Source organism: Chionomys nivalis, chromosome 4 (assembly GCF_950005125.1).
Source record: "Chionomys nivalis chromosome 4, mChiNiv1.1, whole genome shotgun sequence".
NCBI classification, from domain to species: Eukaryota; Metazoa; Chordata; class Mammalia; order Rodentia; family Cricetidae; genus Chionomys; species Chionomys nivalis.
In genome coordinates this window covers 87676338-87699805 of record NC_080089.1, presented here as the reverse complement: position 1 = coordinate 87699805, position 23468 = coordinate 87676338, and the positions used below count along the sequence as shown (strand labels likewise).

At 51.7% G+C, this 23468-nt stretch overlaps 2 protein-coding genes across 3 annotated transcripts in view; one reads left to right on the top strand and one right to left on the bottom strand.

Annotated features, from left to right (window-relative positions):
• Positions 1-13997, top strand: part of Tbc1d2b (TBC1 domain family member 2B) — a 70038-nt gene extending 56041 nt beyond the window's left edge. For both annotated transcript variants that reach the window (XM_057767538.1, XM_057767539.1), the window contains exons 10-13: positions 2845-2962; positions 6070-6255; positions 8064-8185; positions 10858-13997. In XM_057767538.1, coding sequence (XP_057623521.1) covers positions 2845-2962; positions 6070-6255; positions 8064-8185; positions 10858-11053 — 622 coding nt within the window. In that variant the 3' untranslated portion in view covers positions 11054-13997. The remainder of the gene's footprint in view (positions 1-2844; positions 2963-6069; positions 6256-8063; positions 8186-10857) is intronic.
• Positions 13998-15855: 1858 nt separating this feature from the next.
• Positions 15856-23468, bottom strand: part of Adamts7 (ADAM metallopeptidase with thrombospondin type 1 motif 7) — a 37202-nt gene continuing 29589 nt past the window's right edge. The window contains exons 18-24 of the mRNA XM_057768395.1: positions 23202-23415; positions 21533-22906; positions 20563-20715; positions 20034-20207; positions 19809-19955; positions 18796-18958; positions 15856-16211 (exon numbers count right to left, since the gene is read on the bottom strand). Of these exons, the coding sequence (XP_057624378.1) occupies positions 16054-16211; positions 18796-18958; positions 19809-19955; positions 20034-20207; positions 20563-20715; positions 21533-22906; positions 23202-23415 (2383 nt within the window). The 3' untranslated portion in view covers positions 15856-16053. The remainder of the gene's footprint in view (positions 16212-18795; positions 18959-19808; positions 19956-20033; positions 20208-20562; positions 20716-21532; positions 22907-23201; positions 23416-23468) is intronic.

The following is a 23468-nucleotide window of genomic DNA, read 5'->3' as shown; positions in this document are numbered from 1 at the left end:
TTGCCTCTCTCTCCTGCCTAGCTATTGGTCACTCAGTTTTGTATTACACTAAGCACAGCAAATATATCTTCACACAGTGTACAGATATCCCACAATACAGTTCTAGAGTAACTCAGGAAGGTTCTGCTTTAGAAGTCTAAGGAGTAAAAAGCTAGCTGGGATGTGGCTCAGTGGTATTGTGTGTCCTTGGCCTAAGTGAGACCCTGGGTCAGTCCCAGCGCCAGGATTGGTAAGCACAGAAGTCATGTGATGAGCATCTTGGAGTCTCATTTCTTTTTTTCTTCTTTGCTTTTCTCTTCACACTTCAGTTTTAATCATAAAAATATGCATTATTTGATAACTGATGGAGTAGAAGCTTGTGTCATTTGTTTGTGCAGGATCCTGAATAGCTTTTTCTGCTAATTAGAACTCAGCCCTTAAAGGGCGTAAACTTGCTTGCCTTTTTTTTTCAATTAGATTTTTTTTCTTACCAATTTTACTCGTGTACGTAGTCCATCCTGACTGCTGTCATTCAGTACTCTCCCACCCCCTCCATCCCTGTTTCCTCCCCCCCCCCCCCAGATCTCTCTCACATTCATCTCTATTTGTTTTGCTTTGTAGCCATTGAGTAGAACCTCTTACAGGTCTTGACTGTTTTCTGCGTTTCCATAAGCACAGAACACAGAGGGCCTCTCACCTTTTAGTAGTGATCCAGGCTGTCACCCTGAGCTGCATGTTGGGCCAGGACAAGGCTTTGTGGGTACCAAGGTCTGCTGCCCACCAAACTCCCCCTCAGCACCAGGCCCTGGGTGCTGGGACAGCTTCTTACCACATGTCTCGTCTTACCCTGTGCCATCTCTCTGCTGTCTGCTGTCACTGCAGTTTGTGTTCCTTTCCAAGCTCGTCAGGAAGATAAACCGCACATATGACACTCCTTTAATGCCAGCACTTGGGAGGCAGAAGTAGATCCCTGTGAGTTTGAGGCTAGCCTGGTCTATATAGTAAGCTCTAGGCCAGTAAAGGCTACGTAGTGAGACCCTGCCTCAAAAGGGAGGGAAAAAAGAATAAGAATGAAGATCTTTGTGTGTGCCTGAGAAGTTCTCCCCTAAGAAGAGTGTGTGTGCTTGAGTTTTGGATGCTGGTGTTTAGTCTGGCGGCTCAGAGGCTTTTTTGCCCCTGACCTCCTGGTAAGCTGTCCGAGTCTGCATGTGAGTATTATGGGAGGAGAGGCTTAAAGCTGGACTACTGCTCACTCTCAACCCAGCTGAAACCCAGTGGCTACCAGGAAGCCATGACTTCAGTCAACAGGACAGGGTACTTTTCTCTGCCCTTGGGAGGTTAGAGACACCTCAGCTTCTCTTAGTCTCCATTTCAAAATTAAAACCTACCTAAAGCAGCCCTGGTTTTACTTAAAGCCACAGCTCACACCACACTGAGTCTGAAACCCCTGAGGCCAGGGCCCCACGGAAGACTTGCGGTGCTTTCCTAGAACCAGTTCTGTGATCCTCAGTGAACTGGGAGCACTGGCACATCCCCACCCCGCCCTGTTAAAGATCTGAGTTTTAATTGGTGGGTGGGGGTCAGATTTTTTCCTTGGAACACTTGGTACGTGTCCCTGACTCCACTGTGCGAACTCCAGCTCCTGCCCAGCTTGTGCTAACCGCGCTCAGCCTCAGCTAAGTGCTGTCCCGACGGCTCTGCTGGGACTTGCAGATGCCTCCTGGAGTCCTGGGAGCTGGGCCTGGTGTCTGTGTTTGCGACTGGGAACTTTTCTCTGTCCTCCGGCTGCCACCTCCCCACTCTCCGTCCCTTTTAGGGACACTAGAGTCATCCCATTGCCGCCCACTCAGGCCCTGTTTTTTAATTTGAGATTTGCTGATTTCTTTCAGTTTTATCAAAGAAAAAGAAAAGATCAAATTCTGAACAAGGGCATTTTTCCTGTGAGTGACACATTTAAACTTTGTTTGGGACAGAAGTTACTGGATTTCAGCTTAGTGGAGAAGGACTTTTCCTCACTTCTGCCCATTTCTGGTATAGCCGTATCCCCCACCCTTGTTTTGTGGTATGGGGATTGGATCTCAGGCCTGCCACTGAACTGCATCCCCAGCACCCTCTGCTCACACACACTTTTATTTGAAATTTTGAGACAGAGTCTTGATGACTTTCCCAGGCATAACCCTCAGCTTGTGATTCCCCCTGCTCTAGCCTGCTCAAAAACTTGGATCAATCATGTTTTATCAGCAGCCTCTTGATTATGACAGTGGACAAATGGGCGGAGCCAGGCTTCCATTATGAGTGACACAGCAGTTGGTGGGTGGGAGCTCCTTCCTGCCCCATGTGCACACCTCCTGCAGCTCCCAGGGCCCCTCTTAGGGATTCTGTGCAATGCCGGCCTCCTCCAGAGAGGCAGCTGGATAGTGGGTGAAATCAGATTCTTAGTCTGCCTCATACTCTGTTACATTCACATTATTTTTTAGAAATAAAAGGACTGATCAAAACATTTTAAGCAGTGAACTCAAAGAATTAGCTGTTTTAGCGGAATATTAGACTGAAACATTTTTTGTTTGTGGACCTGACCTTCAATGGCTGAGCCATCTCTTCAGCCCAAGTGAAGCATTTTTTACACAAGGCTGATGAATCACAGAGAGGTGATTTCATTGGGAAATAATTTCAACTTTGAACAAAATCCAAATGACAGAATTAGAGGAAATGTGGCTTTTCTCTTCAAGTTTTAGAGCATCCATCACTTACACAGAAATCCTCATTTATCCTTCATTAGAGAAGTCGAAATCACACTGGCCCTTAGAGAAAACGGCTTGGGCAGAAACAGGAGCCCACACTGACCTTGTCCCTGTCTGCCCATAGGTTGGTGGCAGTGGCCCTCCTTTACCTGGAACAGGAAGATGCTTTCTGGTGTCTTGTTACCATCGTGGAAGTCTTCATGCCTCGAGACTATTACACAAAGACTCTGTTGGGGTCCCAGGTACTTCTAAATACTATGCCTTGGTCACTGGCTTCTAGGACTCCAGTTGTCGGCTGACCCAAGTCAACCCTGTGGGGCGGCTGTGTGCTTGACTACAGCGGGGCTGCAACAGCTGATCTCTGAGTGGATAGGTCAGCTCCTTCCGCTCTCTGGAGACCGCCCTCCCTGGCAGTCTGTCATAGACCAAAGAAACGGGGGCGGGAGAGATGCTGGTATGTTTAATCTGTTCTTCCGGGATGCAGGGACCAGGCTGGAGGAGATGGGGGGGGGAGGCAAGGACTGCTGAGGAAGCTGGAGGAGCCTTAACTGCTAAAGGTGCCCTACCCTGCCATACCCTAGTTTCTGGGAACAGACGAACGATGATGAATCTTAAAGAACTGCAGTAGGATTATCAGTGACCTCCCCCATCAGAGGATCTGGTACGCGTTCCCTTCACACCTGGATGGTGACATGGCCTGGAAGAGGCCAGATCATCTGTCTCCACCTGGTCTTACCTTGGGCACTTCTCTGGGGACTAGAACTACCATAGTGCTCCCCGATTTCTCTGCTGTCCTGGCCATTTTCTCTGTTTCCTGGCTACCTTGTTCTCCGGCTCTTCCTGTCTCTCCTGCTCCACAGCTGCCTCTCCAGGTTCACGCAAGCCTGGCATGCCTGTTGACACAGTCGTCCTTGCTTTCCTTTCTGCTCCTTTTGGGCTAGCACCATGGACTAGGGGACAGTTCCTGCCCACTCACAGCTGCTGGACACAGTTTACCTTCTAATGACAGAGAACTGGTTCTCTATTTGCAGAAGTCCTCTTCAAGAACACACCCCCTGCATCTAGAAGTTGCAGCATACACCCTCCCTTCCACACTGCCATCCTGCATTCCAGGGCAGTAGTAAGGGTGTTTCAGTTCACGCCACCCCATGATGGCTGTTACCCAGCTGGATTAACTCTTGCCTGCCTGCTCATTCTCCTCATTCTTCAGCTAATCAGTGGTACCATCCAGACCACACCTCTGTCAGCTTAGGATGTCCAGCACCATCCAAAGATAGGTATTTAGTGAGCCTGACCTTATTACTACCAGTTTCACTGTCAAGTCATACCATGTAGCAACCCTATTGTCCCCCATTAGGCTCAGGAGAAAAGGAAAGTCAAAGACATTGAACTAGGTAGGCCAGTTAATTCCCTTGGGCCAACAAGATGGCTCACTGTGTAAATTTTCACCAAGCTTGATGATCTAAGTTTAATCTCTAGAACCTACATGGTGAAAGGAGAGAACAAATTCCTTCATGTTCTCATTTCCATACCATGTACATGTACACACCCCAAAAAATGAATATTTAAAATACAAAAATAAATAGATAAATAGAAACAAAAAAGGTACAGTTACTGTGGGACTGAGCTTATGTGCTCCTTCCATGTTGCCGCTGGAAGTTGGTGAGGAGCTGAGCTCCGACCTTCCCACAGCTGCAAGTCCAGGTCCCTATCCCAGCTGCATTGATGTCATGGACACTAGAGAAGCTTGCCTGTTCACCTTGCAGTCCCTTCACCTGCTGATTACCTGTGAGCTGTTTCCCTCAACATGCGTTTGTGAACCAGGACATGGACAACAAGGGGATGAGGCCGTAGTCTCAGTCAGGTGGGGTTTTAGAAATGGCGGCTAGTGCTTTATGTAATCGGCACCTGAAAACAGCCCTGTCAGCTCAAATTTAGAGCCTCGGATGCCCCAGTGTTTTGAAATAGAAAAGATGAAGCATTGCTGTCCCTACCACTCTGGGTGGGGTGTCCTCAGATTCTTTTTTTCCCTGATATCGGTGCCTTTTCTTCTCTCAGATGTCTGTAACACTTTTCCCTACAGCATCCCCGACTATTATGTGTAAGGCTGCTCTTAAAGTGAGTGCCAGTGCTGGCCAGATCCCACAGCCCCAAGCCCGCTGCCTGCTGCTGCTGTGACCCAACTGCTGGCCAGGTTTCCCTTTCTTGCCGTCCTTGAAATGCATGTTGTGTGCCAGGACCTCACCAGGCATTGCAGACACCGATGAATGACATACTTATCCCATGTCCTCCAGTGCTCAGTGGAGGAAGGCTAAAACAGAGGCCTCAGCAAGCATTTCCTGGCAGCCTGCTCGATGCCCAGCCCTCTGCCAACCCCTGGACAGCCTCAAGTAGGCACAGTCTGCCATCCTGTTGGAAGAAGAGATGTGTACATATGTTTTCCTCCCACTTCAGTGTCAGATGGCTATCCTGCCCTTACAGACGTCTTCAGCTGACCCCCACCCAGACAGAACAAATCCTGTGTCATCACTTGCTCTCATACTCAGATGCCCATCAGTCTTGTTATTTTCCAGCTTCTTCCATGCCAGGGTCTAGAAGTGTTGGCAAATGTGTCATTGTCTGATTGTTGAAGGATAAAGTGTGTGATCTGACTGTCAAGGATGGTGCTCCTGGGGCAGGGGAGCAATGCTTCCTGCTGAATGTACATCAGCCCCAGCTTGACCTCTTAGGCAAGTTGTGGGAGTGTGGGATAGTTTGACAGCTTTTGAAATGGCTTTGAGAATATTGAGGTTTGACAGGGCAGGCAGACATGGGTGAAAGGTGAGGCGGGCTCTACAGCTTTTTATGCGCACTTTTGTTTTTTTATTATTCCAGAAAATTGCGTTCATTTTAGCAGTTTATACCTTTGATTTTGACGCTGATGTTCTTTCTAGCCACCCTGCCATGTTAAGCGTGTTCATTGCATGGATGTGATAGTCACGTTGTATTGCTTGTTCAGTGACTCACCTTTTCTCATGTACCCGTCTAAGACTGCCTGTATTCATGGGAGTGTGGCAAGCTGGCACCAACCCGCCAGCTCTCTTGGTAGCCTGCTTTCAGCTGCGATGTTGAGTACGGGAGCTGTTTTTAGGCTACAGACTGCTCCTTTCTCCCCATCCCGAGGAGAGTGCCATGTAGGGCCCTGTAGCTTTTGCGCTCAGCTGCCCCGGGCCACAGAGCAGCCTGGCTCTATGTGTTCCCATGAACGTCTGAAACAGCTGTGTTGTTGCATGTCCCCATGGGTTCTCAGGTGGAGCAGCTGTTCTGGTTTGCAGAGCCCAGATCTTTCTCCCCTCTGTTCCCTCTCCAGGTGGACCAGCGCGTGTTCAAAGACCTCATGAGTGAGAAGCTGCCTCGGTTGCACACCCACTTTGAACAGTACAAAGTGGACTACACCCTCATCACTTTCAACTGGTTCCTGGTGGTATTTGTGGACAGTGTTGTCAGCGATGTCCTTTTTAAAATATGGGACTCTTTCCTTTATGAGGGACCAAAGGTGAGTGTACTCTCTCTAGTTATGCTTGACCGTGTCATCAATGGCTGGTTCACCTGGAACTTGGGAAGTTACCACAGCCCCAAAGTTCGCAGTGTGATTGCTCCTGCAAGCCTTGGGAAACAGCAGTTACTGCTCATCCATCAAAAAACCTCAGTGTAAAGCTGAGCACGGTCGCTCATAGGGAGATCCTGTCTCAGAATAACTAGCAAAACGCCCGGTAGTTCAGTGGTCCAGCACTAGCTTTGCTCCTATGAGGCCTCTGGGTTCAGTCTATCTTCCTCTCACCCCACACAGCCCTCCACAACACACCAAACAGACAAAAGGCTGATGGGACAGCACAACAACCTCACAGCCTGACTGTAATTCCTGGAATTGCGTGGTGGCAGGAGAGAGCCAGCTCCTACAAGTTTTCCTCCGACCTCTAGACACAAGCATGGCCCACACACATAACACACACCAAATAAATAAATAATTTTGATTAAGTAAAAATAAAAGCAAAACATAACTAAGGATATATAGTAGGAAAGCAATCTCCCAATTTTCTGTTGTTTTCTTCTCAATTTTTATATTCTCGTCTGTGTTTCTTAAGCCTGTCTAAAGGATGCTGTTTTAACTTACTAAATCTTGGAGCTAGTTCTGTACCAGCACATACAGGACCTTGTTACATCATGTTGTAACATGATGGCATTCCCTTGTACAGGAGTCAGAAATGTACATAGCAGCCCCTGGTGGTGGCCGCTTTGATTGATTTCAGTCTCTTGCCACTTCAGAACAAGATGCAGCCAGCTCTCCTGTGACTTTCATCTTTCCACACAAGGCATGTGCATTATAGATTTAGCCGAGAATTGCAGGATCCAAGGTTAGTCCGCCAGTAGTGTCGGGGTAGCACCAGGTTGCCCCTCCAAGGGGCCTTATGAGGACTGAGTGGTGGTGGCGCACGCCTTTAATCCCAGCACTCAGGAGGCAGAGGCAGGTGGGTCTCTGTGACTTCGAGGCTAACCTGGTCTACAGAGCAAGTTCCTGGAGAGCCAGGGCTGTACACTCCCAAGGTGTGTGTGTGTGTGTGTGTGTGTGTGTGTGTGTGTGTGTGTGTGTGTGTGTGTGTGTGATCCCGTATGGCGATTCAGTGTCCAGCATAGATTCTACCATTTTTATAGTCTTAATTTGTCATTAATATGAAGAATTCTCAGCTAGGATCATCAACACTCTTCCTCTTGGGCTATAAATGAGTATCTGAAGAGAATCATGAACAATTTGACCCTGTAAATATCACTTTCTAAGTTCAATACAGTGTAGGCTAGTCAGGACTCTTAGATGTAGAAAAGCAGTTTGTTCCAAAGCTGCCTGGACTTGTAAGACCACCAGTTCATTCTCCCCAACCTTGCCCAGAGTACCCCAAAAACAAATCAGCGAAATTGACCCCTGAGCCAAGACTGTGCCTGCCTCTGGAGTTGCAGCTTCACTCTTTCAGTCAAAAAAGCCTGGGTTTTGATCTTAGGGAAAACTGGCTCCTAGGTTAGTATTCTTTGCCGAATGTAAAGGTTAGCCAAATGCGCAAGGATTCCACAGAGAGCGCCTCACTCTTAGGAATGTTTCTGAATTGGGCTGAACTGTTGGAAACCACAAGCATTTGTTTTTCTGTACCGAAGGGCTTTGTTCAATCCTGGAAGTCACCCCTGAATTCAGGCGTCTGCCTGAGGGTGGGGCCCTTGGGATACTTGCTCCAGCCTGCCCCCAGCTCCAGAGCCCAGTCTCATGCCTGGACTCCTATAGTGTCTTCAGTTACAATTTCCCTGGCTTTCCTGTAGGTTATTTTCCGTTTCGCCTTGGCACTTTTTAAATACAAGGAAGAGGAGATCCTGAAATTGCAAGATTCCATGTCCATATTCAAATATCTCCGTTACTTCACTCGGACCATCCTTGATGCCAGGTGAGTCGTCAGGAGTCCTCAGACTCAGAGCTGTCCAGAGGAATGAGAAGGGCTGTGGCCTTCCAATCAGTTTGGGGAGACAGGGATGAATATGGTTTTGTTCTTTATTCAGTAAATAAATCCCAGTAACCAAAAGCAGTGGTTCCATGTCTAAAGCGTTTCTGTCTCTGTGATAGGGCAGAACCTGTCCAGGAATGGGATGGTAGATAAAAACAGCTCCCAGCGGAGGAATCCTCCCTTGGACCGTGTAGTGATGAAGCCAGACTGGAAGAGAACAAGGCTAGGGGGAAATAGCAAGAGTTGTGCTTAACAGAGATGCTTCCAGCACAGATGTGGGAACAAGTGTACTTAGAGACAGTGGGAGGGGCCACTCAGCTCATGCCAGGGTGCTGGGGCTCATGGCTACAGCCTAACCTGGCTCCTGTAGGCTATGCTTGGGACTTTGAGCTTCATTCTAGACATATTAGAAAGTTACTAAAAGCAGGAGAAGATCGGGGCAGGACTGGCCCTAGGAGAGTAGACTGTGATTGGAAGGACCAGGAAAGGAGGCGGTAGTCTGGAGAAAGGAGTCCTGAGAGGTGGGGAAAAGTGGGACAGATTGAAGAGACTCAGGATTTGAACTTGGAAGAACCCTAGGTTTCTAGCGTGGACAGCTGGAAAATTCAAGAATAATTTCCCTACACACACATACACACATACACACACACACACACACACACCTCAAGCCACATAGTTATTTCTTGTCTGGGCTGCCATTTTCCTAAACTACAATTGGTGTTTGCTCTGGCAGCTGGGGTGGTTGGCAGAAGCCACACCAGGCCTCTGGGAGGTCGTCTCTGTCTTTAGGATGTCTCTGGAGAAGATAGTTTCAGGCTTAGTACTAACACTAAAAATAACCCGATTCATGCCCAGTGGGAAGGGTATCCGAGAGTGCTTGCTGTGAAAGATAGGTGAAAAGTTCAGAATGAGGATTTTGCTCATCTCACATTGGTCAAGATTAAGAATGATCAATGAATTCCCACATGACAGCTGATACTGTGGAGAGCATTTTGGTTCCAGAGACAGATTCTGCCTCACCCCGACAGTCTTGAGGGGAATCTCAGGACTGCCTGGAGATGAATCCCCTCTACTACTTCCTGTCACCATAGATAGAACTGGGCACTCCCATCTTGTCTGATCCTACAGCGCCACCTTGTGAATGGCTCTTGAAACAGTTTCCTTTTGCTTTATAAAGGCAAGGCCACTGGACTAAGCTCTCAATGTGTGCCTCATTTCCAGTGGCCTCTGGCCCCTGCTCCTGCACCCCCCCACCCCCAGCAAGGCTGCTGAGACCGCAGGTGCCTTGACTCCACCTCCACACTGAAGTTCCAGTATTTTAAGGAGCTGCCCATGTTATCCGTCTGAGGAGAGGCCGTTTTGCAGAGTTGATAGGTATTACAAAGAGGGACAGGGACTTCTATCACCGGGTGCATTCAGGAGACTTTGGAGGATGCAAGATGGGACTGGTTGATGTCTGTGGCAGGACTTCTGGGGTCCATGAGAGGCTGAGCATTCAAGGGCAGTATCTGAGTTCCCTAGGACTGCAGCCTGGGCCCTGCTGCAGTTGGCTCTTTCCAGCTAGAGGAGTAAATTAATAATTTAGCCACCCCTTTTCCACTTTCTATAGTAAAGAATGAATGTTCTGGTTTATGGTGCCTGTTGTTTGCATAAGAGCAAGGACAGTAGTGGGCTCCTGGCTCCCAGTCTCAGTGATGTGCCCCAGCCAGATCACAGAGCTGGGCATGGTTAGGTCTGCCTTAACCTCTGGTGATTGCCTGTCCTTAAACACATGGGGAACTTGGCCTGTGGAGAGAGCCGGCCAGTCTAGTCTTTTCACTCCCTTGCCAGAGAAGGTGGTTAAATTTAAAAAGGAAAAATCTTGGTGCCTTGCATATCCTCTGTACACCTATGCTAACTGTAGCTCACACAGCTAAAGAACAGAAGAACAAATGGTTTGAAACGGGGGAAGTCCTGGCAACATGCTGCTGCTGCAAGTTTATAGGGCCCATGGCCAACAAGGGAATGAGCCCCTGCTGTCAGGAAGCAAAGCCATGCCATGCGTCTGGCAGAGTCAAAGCAGTGCGCCTGACCCATGAGTGCTGGAGAGCAAAGCCAGGCATCCAGATGGTCCTTAGCTCTGTCTTCAGTAAACACTGACCAGTGGCTAACATAACTTAAGACATGTTTTTAGTTGGTTCCTTGACAAACTGTCTGTGCCTCTTTGAACTGTGTCACACTGCAGACAGGGTCTGATGTCATTATCATTCCTAATCCATTGGTGTCAGGACAGTTTTCCTAAGCACTTAATATGCCCTGCCTAACGCTGGCCCTGAAGAGTCATTGACACCTGCTGCCTCGAGGTGAGCACCAGGTATTAGTGCCTCCATGTGGGAACCATATGGGCTGACACCTCTCTTATTCCCAGTGTGCAGATGAGGAATCAGGCCAAAAACGATTCTGAGTTTAGGCTCGTCCCCTTAGCCACTGCACCTTCTTGCCTCTCTGCATAAGATAGGCCTGGGCTCCCAGGGTGGCATTCCCCCATCGGACTCTCTGCATGGTACATGTCTCTTGCTCCCTTTCCTGGTCTCCAGTCAGTGCTCTCCTGATGCCTCTGCCCTTTGTCCCACCAGGAAGCTAATCAGCATCTCCTTTGGGGATCTGAACCCCTTCCCCCTGCGCCAGATTCGGAACCGGCGAGCCTACCACTTGGAGAAGGTCCGGCTGGAGCTGACAGAGCTGGAGGCCATCCGAGAGGATTTCCTGCGTGAGCGGGACACTAGCCCTGACAAAGGCGAGCTGGTTAGCGATGAAGAGGAAGACACTTGAATGGACCCCCACCTTAGGATGCTGCTCTTCTTGCCTTTATAACCAAAAGTAGCAAAGAGAACTCCAGGCGTGTCTCTGCTCATTCAGCTGCCAGAATGTAACGTCTGTGGCCTCTGGGTATCTGCTGGGCAGATGTCCAAAACTAAGCTGCACTTTCTCATCTCTCGTTTGGGGACAGAGGTCTGATGGCTTTGCAGCCATTTCTACGCCACAGCATTCAGTCACATATATCACCGCCATGCTTGCTGCCCGACTGGTGACTCACCAGTTGACTGTTCCCAAGGGCCTGTTTACAGCATCTTCCAGTTGTGTGAGTGTTTCACCCTGCAAAATTTACTATGCTCCACATCTCCCTGTGCTCTTTTTATTCATGGACAGCACTGTGGAGGAATGCCTACAGGGCTTCAGCGTGGCTGCTTCCAGGGGAAAAGGTCATCATAAGGAGAGGGACCTCTTAAAAAACTAAGCACAACTCTTATTCAGAAGCAGCCTTCCTAGAGGGCGTGGGAGCCCTCTGCTGGTGGTTCACACTGCCAGCCACAGCCCCATCTGGACTAGCCTTTGCTCTCACACATAGCCTGTAGCACTCACCCTGCCCTGCAGCTAGCCCCACCCTTCTCAACGCCAGCTGTTTTGCCAGTTGCTCTATCCTGACTTGCAGGGGATTGACACACCTCCAGCAGCTGCTGTGGAAATCTCTTCTAGCTGTGGATGACTTGGAGGTGCCATTCTCTAAGTGTGACTGGATTGGGGTTCCAAATGAACCTTGCAGTAGGCCCACCTCTGCATGAAGGAATATGGGAAAAACTTTCAGATGTGGCAGAGCTGTGGCTTGCGGACTCCTGGATGGCAGTGGCCAAGGCTCTGATATCATGTCCAGTGACTGGGTGAGGCTGACTGCCAGCCTCCTAGCCCTGGAAGCATCTTTGCCTGAGAACAAGAGTGATGAGCTCTCCAAGTCTTTATGTTGCCTGGATCATCCTTGTGCCCAGCAGGGATCTGGGGTCACTGTGGCCTCTGGCATAGCATATTCTGGGGACTTGGAACACTTCCTTCTTGAAGCTTAGAGAGGGTCTGAACAAGGGAGGTTATTTTTGCTCAACCCTAAGCATCCCTGATGGGTGGCTGTCATGAGAAAGCATTTTCTAACACAGTATTATCAGAACACAAGGGAAACAGCCTTAAATAGACTATCTTACACTACCTGGAAAACAAATAGGATAACAATCCTTAGCTAGTATAAACAGTGAGACTGAGAATTGGAGCAAGGCAGTTGTAAGAAGTACTTTTTCCATGACCGGTTTTCCTGTTTTTGCTATCTACTTTTTAGCACTTGAATGGCTGAGTCGCTTTTCCAGCATCTAGACTCTGCTCAGCTTCTCTAAAAGTTGCCTTTTTTATTACCGTGTAAAAGGAGCTGGTCTCTATATCTAGTCTATATCTAGTCAATAGCCTTTGTCTCACTTCAGGTATGAAAAGTGTCATCATTGTGACTTCAGGATGGTGGTTTGAGGCCTGGCTTCTTCAGGGAGCTGTCTGAATTGGACAATGGTCTCACTGCTATTCTCGGGGCCTCCCTGAAACCAAATGCCGGAAGAAAGCCCACCCCCTATGAAATGATGGCTGTCAGCCTTGGGGACAGCTGCTAAGGAGGTGCAGTAGGATGGGGTTGGAGCCCCGTGGTTCAGCTGATCATGCCTGATCTCAGTTGCCATGTCAGTTTCTCACTGAAAGGTGCAGTCGGTCCAAAAATGTATTTGACATGAATTCTCTTTTAGCAGTGTGTGCCCAGTAGAGGCATCTTAAAAGTATCTGATGATTCTGGAGACGTGGCTTAGTGGTAGAATATGTGACCTGGCATGGCCTGGGTTCCATCCCAGCAATGCAAAAGGGAAAAAAAATCCCCAGTATGCTCTTCTACCATCCCCTGAGAGACAGCATTAGTTTTCCAAGCAGTTTCAGTGGCCAGGTAAAGTCTCAAAAGGTCTCAGACTCTCCTCCCCGCAGAGCTGAGAGGGCATGGTTGCCTTCATTCCAGTTTGGGGACAGAATGACACAGGCTCCTCCCAGAGGCATAAAGCCAGTGATTGGAGTCATCACCTCCCAATCCATCATCACTGAGACCTCTCTTTACCCTCCAGTGCCCTGAGGTTCCAGACTTAAACCAGCCACCAGCCAGGTACTCCTAACGTCAGGGGCTGTGTCATGCTGCTGTTCATTTGAACCTTTACCCGGCATGCAACACGTGGCTCCTTCCTGGTGAACCTTGTGGGCTGAGAAACCCAAAGCATAGCCTCCAGCATATGGGTCCAAATGCACGTGCCATAGTGCGGGGAGCTTTCTGCCCTCAGAGCCCCCTCTGGTGGGATTTACCAATAGTTCAACTGTTAATACTTTTATATTTTCACTACATTTTATATTTTTATAGACTATTTTATTAAGGTTTTTTCTAGATGCTGTAAGACTTTTATATAACAAGTTCTATAGTTCTATTTTGTGTGCACGGCTCCCTTGTGTGTATTTATATCAACCTGAACATCCCAAACTGCAGTTCCCTCCTGTTCCACCTTCTCCCCTTAGCCTTGACCATTCCTCACTTCTGCTCACCCAGGTAGCCTCTGGTGTCAGCTGTGCTCTGTTGATACAGGCAGTAACTAGGCAGCACCCAGTCGGGTTTTGTTATCTGTGTTACTGCACAGCCCTTCTCACTCTCTGTACAGTGCTGTCTTCCTGATCCACCCACCTCTGGGTGGGCCTGTTGAGGGAAGTCCTTGAAGATAGAGGCTGGATGCAAGCCCGGTGCCTGGGGTTCTTCTGTGGGCAGTTGGAGGACTTGAAGGCACACTGTCAAGCGACTTTCCTTTTGTATCACAGCAGCTTTTATGCTCATCTTTGAGTTAAAAGTTAGACTCATAAAGGGAGAAATAAACTAATTTGTATTACATCCTGCCTGGAAAGGTAGCTGTAGTCACTTGTGCTGGAAGCCTCTGCGTGGTCTTGGAGCATGGGGTGTGCGTTACGGGGTTGGCATCCAGTCTGCCAGCCTGCTGAGTCTTGTGTTCCACTGGGATAGGAGGAACAGGATGCCTTTCTCAGCACTGGTAGGCCTGAGTGTCATGGCTGAACTATAACCAAGGGCTGAGGGCAGAGGTCAAATCCATAAAGTGAGATGCTGCCTGCATCTGGAACAGTCCTTCCCACCCCACCTCACGCCTTGGGAGACAGGTACCCTCCTGCACCAGCTGTGCGTGCCCAGCCTGAATCATCGTTTGTTTGCCTCCTGTTTGGGCAGACAGCTCAGGCCCAGCTGCCACTGGGGACTCCCCCAGCCATCTCTGGAAAAACACAAGAATGATTAGGACCAAATGTCTTTCCACACGGGAGGTGGGGGCAGGGCTCCTCAGTGTAGGCCTGGACCTGGTAAACTGCTACTCTTAGGGAGACATGGATTTACTCAGCAAGGCCAAAGCTGGGTCAGGAACCCTAGGTCTCTGCCACAGTGCCAATCCCTGATGTGTGTGGGTCTGGAGCAAGGAAACGGCTCTGTTCCCATCTTAGTGAGGAGCTACCATGGGGAGTGGATTGGGCAAAGTTGTAGGAAGCCATTACTCAGAGCGTGGGTCTCCAGGGCCTTTTGGGGCCCACAGGGCAGCTGCAGACATAGACAGGAAACAAACCCAATGCTTCTCCACCCTGAGCATGGAAGTGTTTGGATGCACACACGCAACCAGTGACTTGCTTTCCTGAGTAACCTGATCAACTGTCTGTACTTGACCAAGCCACATATAGGCCTGCCTGGAGCCCAGAAGAGGAAGTAGGGGCTCCGGAGCTGTTCTGTGTCTGTACCTCCTAGTCACTTCCCTCCGCTGTGAACGTCACCTGCTAATGTTTGATGAGATGGTGCGAGAATAGGGAACCTGGAGCTAGACAAAAACCTTTACTCCTGAGAAAAACAGCCCCGATCCACCTTCCCCACTCCTAGGTAGAGCACGTCCTGGGACAGGCACAGTGCTGACTGGCTCCATCCTGTGATCCCATTTCCCAGTCTCAAGAAGTGACTTCCAGTGTACCCACATTCTCAGTGATCAGATTCCTTCATGTTTCCACATGCACCTCACTCTGGAGAATAAACTGACCGGTGTCCTCCTCTAGAACTCCAGGGCTTCAGACTTGGAGGCAGGGCATAATGCCTTCCACAAGATATCCAAGGATGACTCAGTCAGAAGGAAGAGTAAAACAAGCCAAGTCTAACCAGGATCCAGAACCTTCTTCAAAGTACCTGCATGCCCAGCTGCTCCCATGTAGCAGATCACATGTGCCTACTGTCATGCCACAGGGAGCCCCTGTGGGAGACAAGACAGCCTCAGCTGCATGAGGGCATGTGGCTCCACCCCTGTGAACCCAGGTCTCTGCGGACCTAATGGAAGGTAGCGGGCAGGGGTGTGGAATGAGTGGAACAGTGAAGAGGATTCCCTAGGCCGCTGCAAAGAAGACCCCCTACAAAGAAGACCTTCCCATTCCCGCTGTGTAACCCTCTGTAGATACGCCTTCCCTCAAAGCCATCTCTACCCACTTCAGGATCTTCCATGTCTGCATCAGGCATCTGTGTGTGCCCTCTATGCTGGCCATGCTGATCTGCCCCCACGGGAACAGAGACGCTGCTGTCTCTCGAGGCTTTAACAAGAGACAGGGTCAAAGCCATTTGATAGAAGAGGTAGGTAGGTCGGGGTCATGTTGGAGAGTCTCCAAACCCAAGACAAGGCCAAGCTGCTTTGAAAGGGTAGATACTCATTTATGTAAAACAGTAACAAATGTGCAAACAGAATAAAAAAATACCTTTTCTGAGAGGAAGAGAGGTCCCCAGCCTGCCATTGCACAGGGATGGGGTTAGCACCATTAGGGCACGAGAAGCAGGGCTCCACCGCAGCCTGTGGTGGGGCACTGAGGTCTGTGTGTCATGGGTCAGTTTGTATGTGCATTGGTGGAGGTCAGGCCTCTGTTCAGCGTCTAGCCACCCGCTGGTGACCTCGGGAAGGGACACCACGGCTGAGCGGGGGGCATGAGCGGCAGCACTGAGCGCGGATGGTGGGTAGCTGGCAGCGGCCCAGTAGGCGCAATGTCTCACAAAAACTGAAGGACAGGCGATCCCGTTCACAACCTAGGAATGGGAAGAGATGAGAAGAGATACAGTAGGATGGTTAGAATCGGTGGGCGTGGCACCCAGAACCACACCCAGTAATTGGATTGAAAGACCCCTCACCTCACTCAGTATTCTTAAGAAGACTTCGGAGCCAGGAAGAGACCCCGTTTCTGAAGGAGGTCCCCAGAATCAGAACCTCAAGTCCTTAGCTGTCATCCCTGACTCGTCTGCCCTTGAACTACTGACACCGTTGACTTAACTTTCTGCAAGAAAGGTTCTGAGACCCCATCCTTGACCACCTCAGGAGGCCATGAGATGCCCAAGAGCCTACCCAGCAGTGCTGCAAGCCCTCCAGCACTTTCCATCCTTGTTCAGTCATGGTACCCGACAGGACCAGGCCCACAACCTTACCTCCTGCACTTGTGTCAGTCTGCATCCCCTCCGCATCCCTGCCACCTTAAGTCCCATGTGCCTCTGCTGCCACCACTGCATCATGCCGCCCAGGCCCCAGGCTCATGTGGGCCACCTTCATCCTCAGCTTTCGTGTAGCAGGACAGCCACCCGTTTCACTGGGGTATAGCCCAGAAAACTGGACCTGGCCAGGACCACAAAGGCACCTGCGGCTGGGTGCAGGCCCCTGGTGACACGGCACAGGAGAGGGTGACTCTCCAAGCCCTGACTGTCAGCGGCTAAGGCCTGGCTGGCTCTCCTGGGAAAGCTATTTGGGGAAATGGCTTGCTTCCAGACCCTTGGCTTCCCTCCCAGTGCTACTGCTCCGTTGCTGCTGCTGCTGAGGCCGCAGCTGCCTGAGACCCCACTTACTTCCGCAGACTCCCTGGGGAGGAGGAACAGGCGGGCAACCTGGAGCCCTAGTCTGCGGCATTCCCAGGTGTGGCAGAGGGCACAAGGCAGCAAAAAGACTCCTCTGTCCTATCTTTTAGGCAGCAACTCCAAACTCTGTCGGCCTGCACAGCAGCTCCCCTGGGTGACCTCAGGCAGGCCTAACCACCGGGTGAAGGTTTCCTCTTGGTGGCACGCCCCACCTCCACAGGGAAGGCCACATAACTAACTAGGCGTGTCGGCGGCTTTGCCATGGTGATCGCACACCCTAGAGTTTCCAGGATTTCCAAATGTCCTGTCCCACAACCGCACAAGTCATCAAAACATCCTGGAAGCTCCAGGGGCTTGGGGTCCAAGAGTCTTCCCTGATTGGCTCCCTCACTAGGGCCGTGAAACTCTTCATGTGGGCGAGCACTGGGTAACAGCCTAGTCATTTCCGTAAGTCCCTGCCGAGCCCACCCTCCCCGTTCCCCTGGGAGACCTTGCAAGGCCACAGCCTCCTAAGCCAGGCTATTTCTGGTGGAGCTTCAGTCCCTGCCCTGTCTAGCTGCACCTCCTGGGGTCGTAGCTACCCCTGACTCTGCCAACCCTGAGCTTGGTGTGAGAGACAGAAGAGCCATGGGCACCATCAGTCCTGAGGGCGGGCACTGTGGGACAGCACCCAGCTTAGCCATGCTGAAGTGTCTCATTGGTTCAGATAGATGCAGGGAAGTGAGGAGAGCAAGACAAGCGAGAATGGCTTGAGAAACCCAGGTTGGCATTTTCTTGGCACCTTGAGGCAATGGGATTCGGGGCAAAATGGCACAGCAGCAGCTGCTCTGGTCCTGCGCCAGTACCCCCAGGAGCCAGCTGCCGGTAGTAAAGGCTGTGCAGAGCAGGGAGAGGCAGATTGGGGCTGACACCCACAAACTGTCCTGGTAACAGGTCCGGCAACCCAGTAGCTAAGAGCCAAGCTCCTGCGTTCCCTCAGCTCTCAGAGGTGGCCTCAGACTCCTCTGCCTTTGCAGTAGAGGACAGTAATGGCTGCTGAACGGGAGGAGGGTAAAGTGGTCTAGCCTGTGCTAAGCACTAGCCGTACTGAGCCCTTAACCCTCAGACCCCACTGTACTAGAATAAGGGCTGTCGGCCATGTTATGCACGAGGAAATGACAATCCAGATAGGGAAATAGAGCCCAAGACTACACGGCTGGGGAACGGGTGCCCAGATATGACTCAGGGGCCACATTGTTTTCTGTGTTCAGCACGGCTGGGGACATCTGGAGCCTCAGGAAGGAGGTGATTTCCAGAGCCACCTCTGGCTCAGGCCTTTGCTCCACAATGGCGCAGCTGGCTAGGAAGCCCATAGGCAGCAGTGGCGGCAGAACCCTGGGAAGGAGTCCTTCCTGTGGCCCCACTGCTCACTGCAGGCTGTGATCCTCCTAGAAATGGCAGCACCCCAGAGCCCAAGGGCATCCTCTCCTCACTCTGGGGACTAAGACCACAAGGGAGAAAAGCTTGTCACAACCGAGAGAGCAGGGGGCGCCTTCAACTCCCCAAGGCTAAAGAAGCAGCCTGCAGGACGCCTGAGTGGCTGGGATTCCCCTTGGCTGATTCCCAGATTTGAACCTTAGCGCCCTGTGGCCTCCCAGTTAAGGTAACCATGTGGTTTGGGAACTGTAAATAGAACAGCAGCTGTTATGGGACTGACATCTGGATGATTCTCTAATTCCAAGCCACCCTTCTTCCTCTGCCCCACCATCCCCAGGGGTAGGGAAACACTCACGTGGTGGCTCAACCAGCTCACAGTCCTCAGTGGCACATGGCCGTGAGCTCTCAGGCCAGACCTCATGGCCACATCGGTCATTGTCTTCCTCTGCCAAACCCGTCTGAGTGTTCACGCATTTGACCAGACGCCGCTGAACACCACCACCGCAGGGGGCTGAGCACTGCACAGGAGAGAGGAGAGAATGTCCCCAGCACCAGCCATCACCGTCAGTGACTGGCTAGCACTGGACAGTACCAGCCTCTCCAGGAAGCCATCTCTGACCCAGTAGAGCACAGCACTGACCCCACTGTCATGGGAGGCATCTGCCCTGGCAGCGAAGGCAAGAAGGAATGCAAAACGCACCTTGCACAGAGAAGGCAGACACTGGGGTGAGACCACAGTGCCCTGAAGACACAGAAGTTGTGCTGCGAGCCACGGGCAGCCGAGAGAGAGGCAGAGGCTCAGCCAGCGTCCCCACCCTGAGTCAGCCTGTTCTCAGGTTTAATCTATGAACACAGGCTCGGTGTTCTTCCCTTAATCGCCCATCCTTCCTCTATGCCCCCCCCCCATTTTAAAGGTGAAGAAAAGCTCTGCCCGGTCATTCAGCAGCCAGTAGATGGAGGAATCACTGAGGTTCCTGAGCCAATCAGCTCCCAACAGGCCCTGCCTCGGGGCGGGGGGAGGGTCCTCCGCTCCCCTCCTGCCACACTTGTCTTTGTGCCATCCGCTGAGTACCCCTCTTCATTCCTGCCTCAGGGTCAGCACTTGCTAGTCTCTTCATCCCTCTCTTCATCTTCGCTCATTCCTTTCGGTATCGGTCTGGTCTCCTCCTGAGAGGATTCCCCACACACAGCCATTTTCCCTGATTTTCCCTGGCAAAGTACAAGGACTTCATCTGGTCACTACTGCATATCTAATGACCCCAGAGAGGCCAGCACACAACACACACCCTACCACTCATCCTTCAAAGCCTACGGACCAGGGGCTACCTGCCAAGGATTGCTCCCAGTTCCTCAAGGAATCCTGCTCACCTGACCCCAAGGCCCCACCACCCACTGTGTGCAGGGGTGGGTGTTGCAGGGCCTGGTGCTGTTGGGTCTCAGCGACTCCTCACAGAGACCTGGCTCTGGGCATGTCACCAGACGCTGCTGTTCACCACCACCACAGGCCTCGGAACACTGGAGGAACAGGGAGGCATTAGGTAGAGTCAGGGCCTGAGGGGGTCCCTAGTCCCTACCCCCAGGCCCAGGTCTCACTTCTCTCCAGGAAGAGGTGTACCAGCTGAGGCAGGGCTGCGTCCCACAGAGCTGTCGGGTGGGTGGCTTCGTAGGCCCAGGCTGGCAGTGGAAGGGCCGCAGTGGCCGGAGGTCCCGTGTGTCCACACACTGAACATCCCTTGTGGAGGAGCCTCCGCCACAACTGCGGGAGCACTGGAGACCAAGGAGCACACATGTAGACACATTCTAAACCCATGCACGCAACATGACCCAGTGAAGTTCATGGTACTGCGGGGTTAGACCTTCCAGTCTGGGCCAAAGAGCCCCCAGAAGACTTCGACACTAGGTGACAGCCCCAGGGAACAAGACAGAGGGAATTAGGGTGAGCTGGTGAAAAGGGAGTTCAATGGCGTGTGGTGGAGATACAGAGAAAGGACGGCAGCATGAGTTGGGACAGGCCAGGTCATGCTGAATGGAGGCCCAGAGAGATGAGGTCAGACAGGAGCCCACCCTGCTCTTCTGGTCTCTGACCCATGGCCATGAGACTCAAGGCTCCCTCCTTACTCACCTTACTCCAATTACCCGTGCGCCAGGCAGCACAGGGCCTCAGGTGACAGTGTCGGGCCGGCTGGGGACGGCTGGAAGGGAGGCAGTCCTCATCGCGGCCAGAGCTGCAGCGCACCAGCCTCCAGGTGGCGCCCAGACCACAAGTGGTGGAACACTGGGCCACAGAGGGTGTCTGTGAGCCCAGCAGACCCTCACCCTGCCAGCCCCACCACCCAAGGAGACTCAAAAAGTCAAATGTCACCTGCAGTTAACTGTCCCGGCTCCGGTAAGCCCTGTAGGCCCCACTACCTATCCTGCCACTCTGTGGCTTCTCTCTCACCAGGGAACTCTGGGTCTTAATTCAAGCAGCTAAATGAATAATCTTCCCCACAAGATCTCTTCCAATGACAGTCTAGAGAAGGGGCACAGGTCGTCTTTTTTCCATACAACTCAGAACATTATGGGATCGCTAACAAAAGAGGGTGAAGCCTCTGGAGGAGTCTGGCTGTGTCTCAGCTAACCTAGGCAGTGCTGGGTCTGGGAGCCATGGAAGGAGGCCTTCCCTACACTTCCAGCTGGCTAAGGGGCGACCTCCATTTCCTGGGCAGGCAGGTTAGTATAAGGACACTCCTCCCAGCTGCACTGAATTCATAGTTACTGATGCTTCTGAAGCCCTCCATGTGGCCTAGGAATGGCCTGCTAAGGACTCAAAACTCAAGCAGATGGGGCCCCTCACTCCGCTTCCACTTCACAGTTGGGAAACTGAGGTTCAGTGGGACAGACTAGCCTCAAGGCTACACGAGAGCTGGAATAATACTCTTTCTGCTTCAGGGTGCTTCAGCTCACCACGGCCGTCAGTCAGTTCATCCCAGGAACCATTATACTGTTCTCCGAGGGAGGCAGGATGAACACAGCTAGGTCTTTCTCTGCTTAAAACTGAGTCCCAGGGTCCTGCTCAAACTCCCCACCATCCCCGGTACCACACAACTCACCTGGCTCCAGTTGCCTACTTGCCAAGTGGCATTCTTGGCAGGCAGCAGGTCTGTAGGGGCCACATCCTCCACTAGGCTGGGCTGCAAAGACTGGACCTCAGGGTCCTTGATACTGTTAGTGTTCGTCTCCTGATCTGGTCTAGGCAACAGCACAGAGCTCAGGGTCCCTTCGGGGTTAGGGGGCTGTGGCTGTGGCTGGTCTGGTCCTGGGCTACTTAGACCAGTTGGTGCTGTCCAAAGGGAAGTTCCTGGCAATGCCAGAGTTTTTGAGTTCTGTGAGCCCAGTTCGGGGGCTGAAAAGGTAGGAGTCCCTGGCTCCATGGGACTGTCCCTGTCCCAGATGCTTGGTACAGTGGCCAGGGGAAGAAGAAGAGGAGGAGCCACCTCCACCGTGGGCCACTGTTCACCATGCACAGGCTTCAGGTCACCCTCTGACACTGGGTCCCAGGCCACAGGCCCTTCTGTCCACTCCTCCACCGTATCAGATGCTTGAATGGTGCTGATGTAGGATGAAAAGGGCTGTGTGGGGATAGGACTATGGGGCAGAGCTGGTGATGTATGGCCCAAGGTATCCTCATCTTTGGAAACCTTGTTCCTATTAGACCATGGAGTGGGTGACTGGTCCTGCCCATCTTCTCTCACTAGTAACTCATCAGGGTTTCCAGGGGCAACAGGTGTCGCCATGCCATCATCTGAAGCAGGGGGCCAGGGCAAGCTGGGGAGCCCAACTTCAGGAACTTCCATGGGAATATCTTCCTTGGACAAGAAACTGGCCAAGGGGTTCACAGGGGTCTGCTCTAAGAATACAGGTGGGGAATGACTAGCCTGGCTGAGTGAAGGGCTAGGGGACCAAGCTCCCGGACCCCCCTCTTCCTTAACTCCCGGAGTCCCTGCAGTAGGCACTGGAGCATCTGAGGTGGGTTCAGTGGATCTGATGTGGGGTGATGCTGTCCAACCCCCTGCATCAACCGGGTCTGGATGGGGTTCTTCAAAGGATCCATAAGACAGGTCTTCATGGAAGTTAATGAAATTGTAGTCATAATAGAAGTCATCCACAAACACAGGCCCGGGCGGATCCAGTTCCAGGTCCTCCTCATCAATAGCATTGCTGATGCTCACTGGCTTGGGTGAGGATGCCGGTGAAGGGCGTGGGGCCGGCCGGTGTGGGATGAAGTCAACCTCATTGAAGAGCTCAGGGCTGGAGGAGCCACTGCCGGAGCCATCTGTGCCCGTCATGTACATGGGGCGTGGGCAGGGAGGCAGAAGACAGGTGACCTCAGTCACCGGTCGCTCAACTTCATCGCAGGGGACATCAGTATCATTGATGCAGAGGACACTCCGCTGCCGAATGCCAGCACCACAGGTCACAGAGCACTGCAAAAGAGGATGGGGCTTCTGGGAAAACCTGGGGCATGGTGGCAGAACCTGCCTACTGCTGGTATCATAGTGACAGAGGTCTCAGCCAGCCCTTTATGGCTATGCTTTTTAAGGTTCAAGATGATAGTCAACATGCCAAGGAATTCCTGGTCCCCATGGCTTTGTAAATGGTGTTGTTCCAGGAGCGCTCCAAGCTCCCTCCCACCCCAGGTAACAAGCAGTAAGGATTCTGTACAGGTTTTCTGAGGTAATGGTGGAACCAGACTTGGGTTCCCTTCCTCCGTAAGCTTACCTGAGACCAGTTGCCCACACCCCAGGTGGAAGGACAGGGTACATGATGGTTGCATGGGGTTTCAGCCAAGGGACGAGGAAGATGCGCACAGGCAAGTGGTTCCAGGGCTCGCTGCTCATCCAGCCCTACACTGCGTATGCAGAGCACAGTCCGGCGAGAGAGACCTCCAAGTCCACAGGATCTGGAACACAGCTGCCACTCCCCTGCCCACCACCTGGTAAGGAGCACACCGTGATGATAGCATGACATTAGCCCCTATCATGAGCA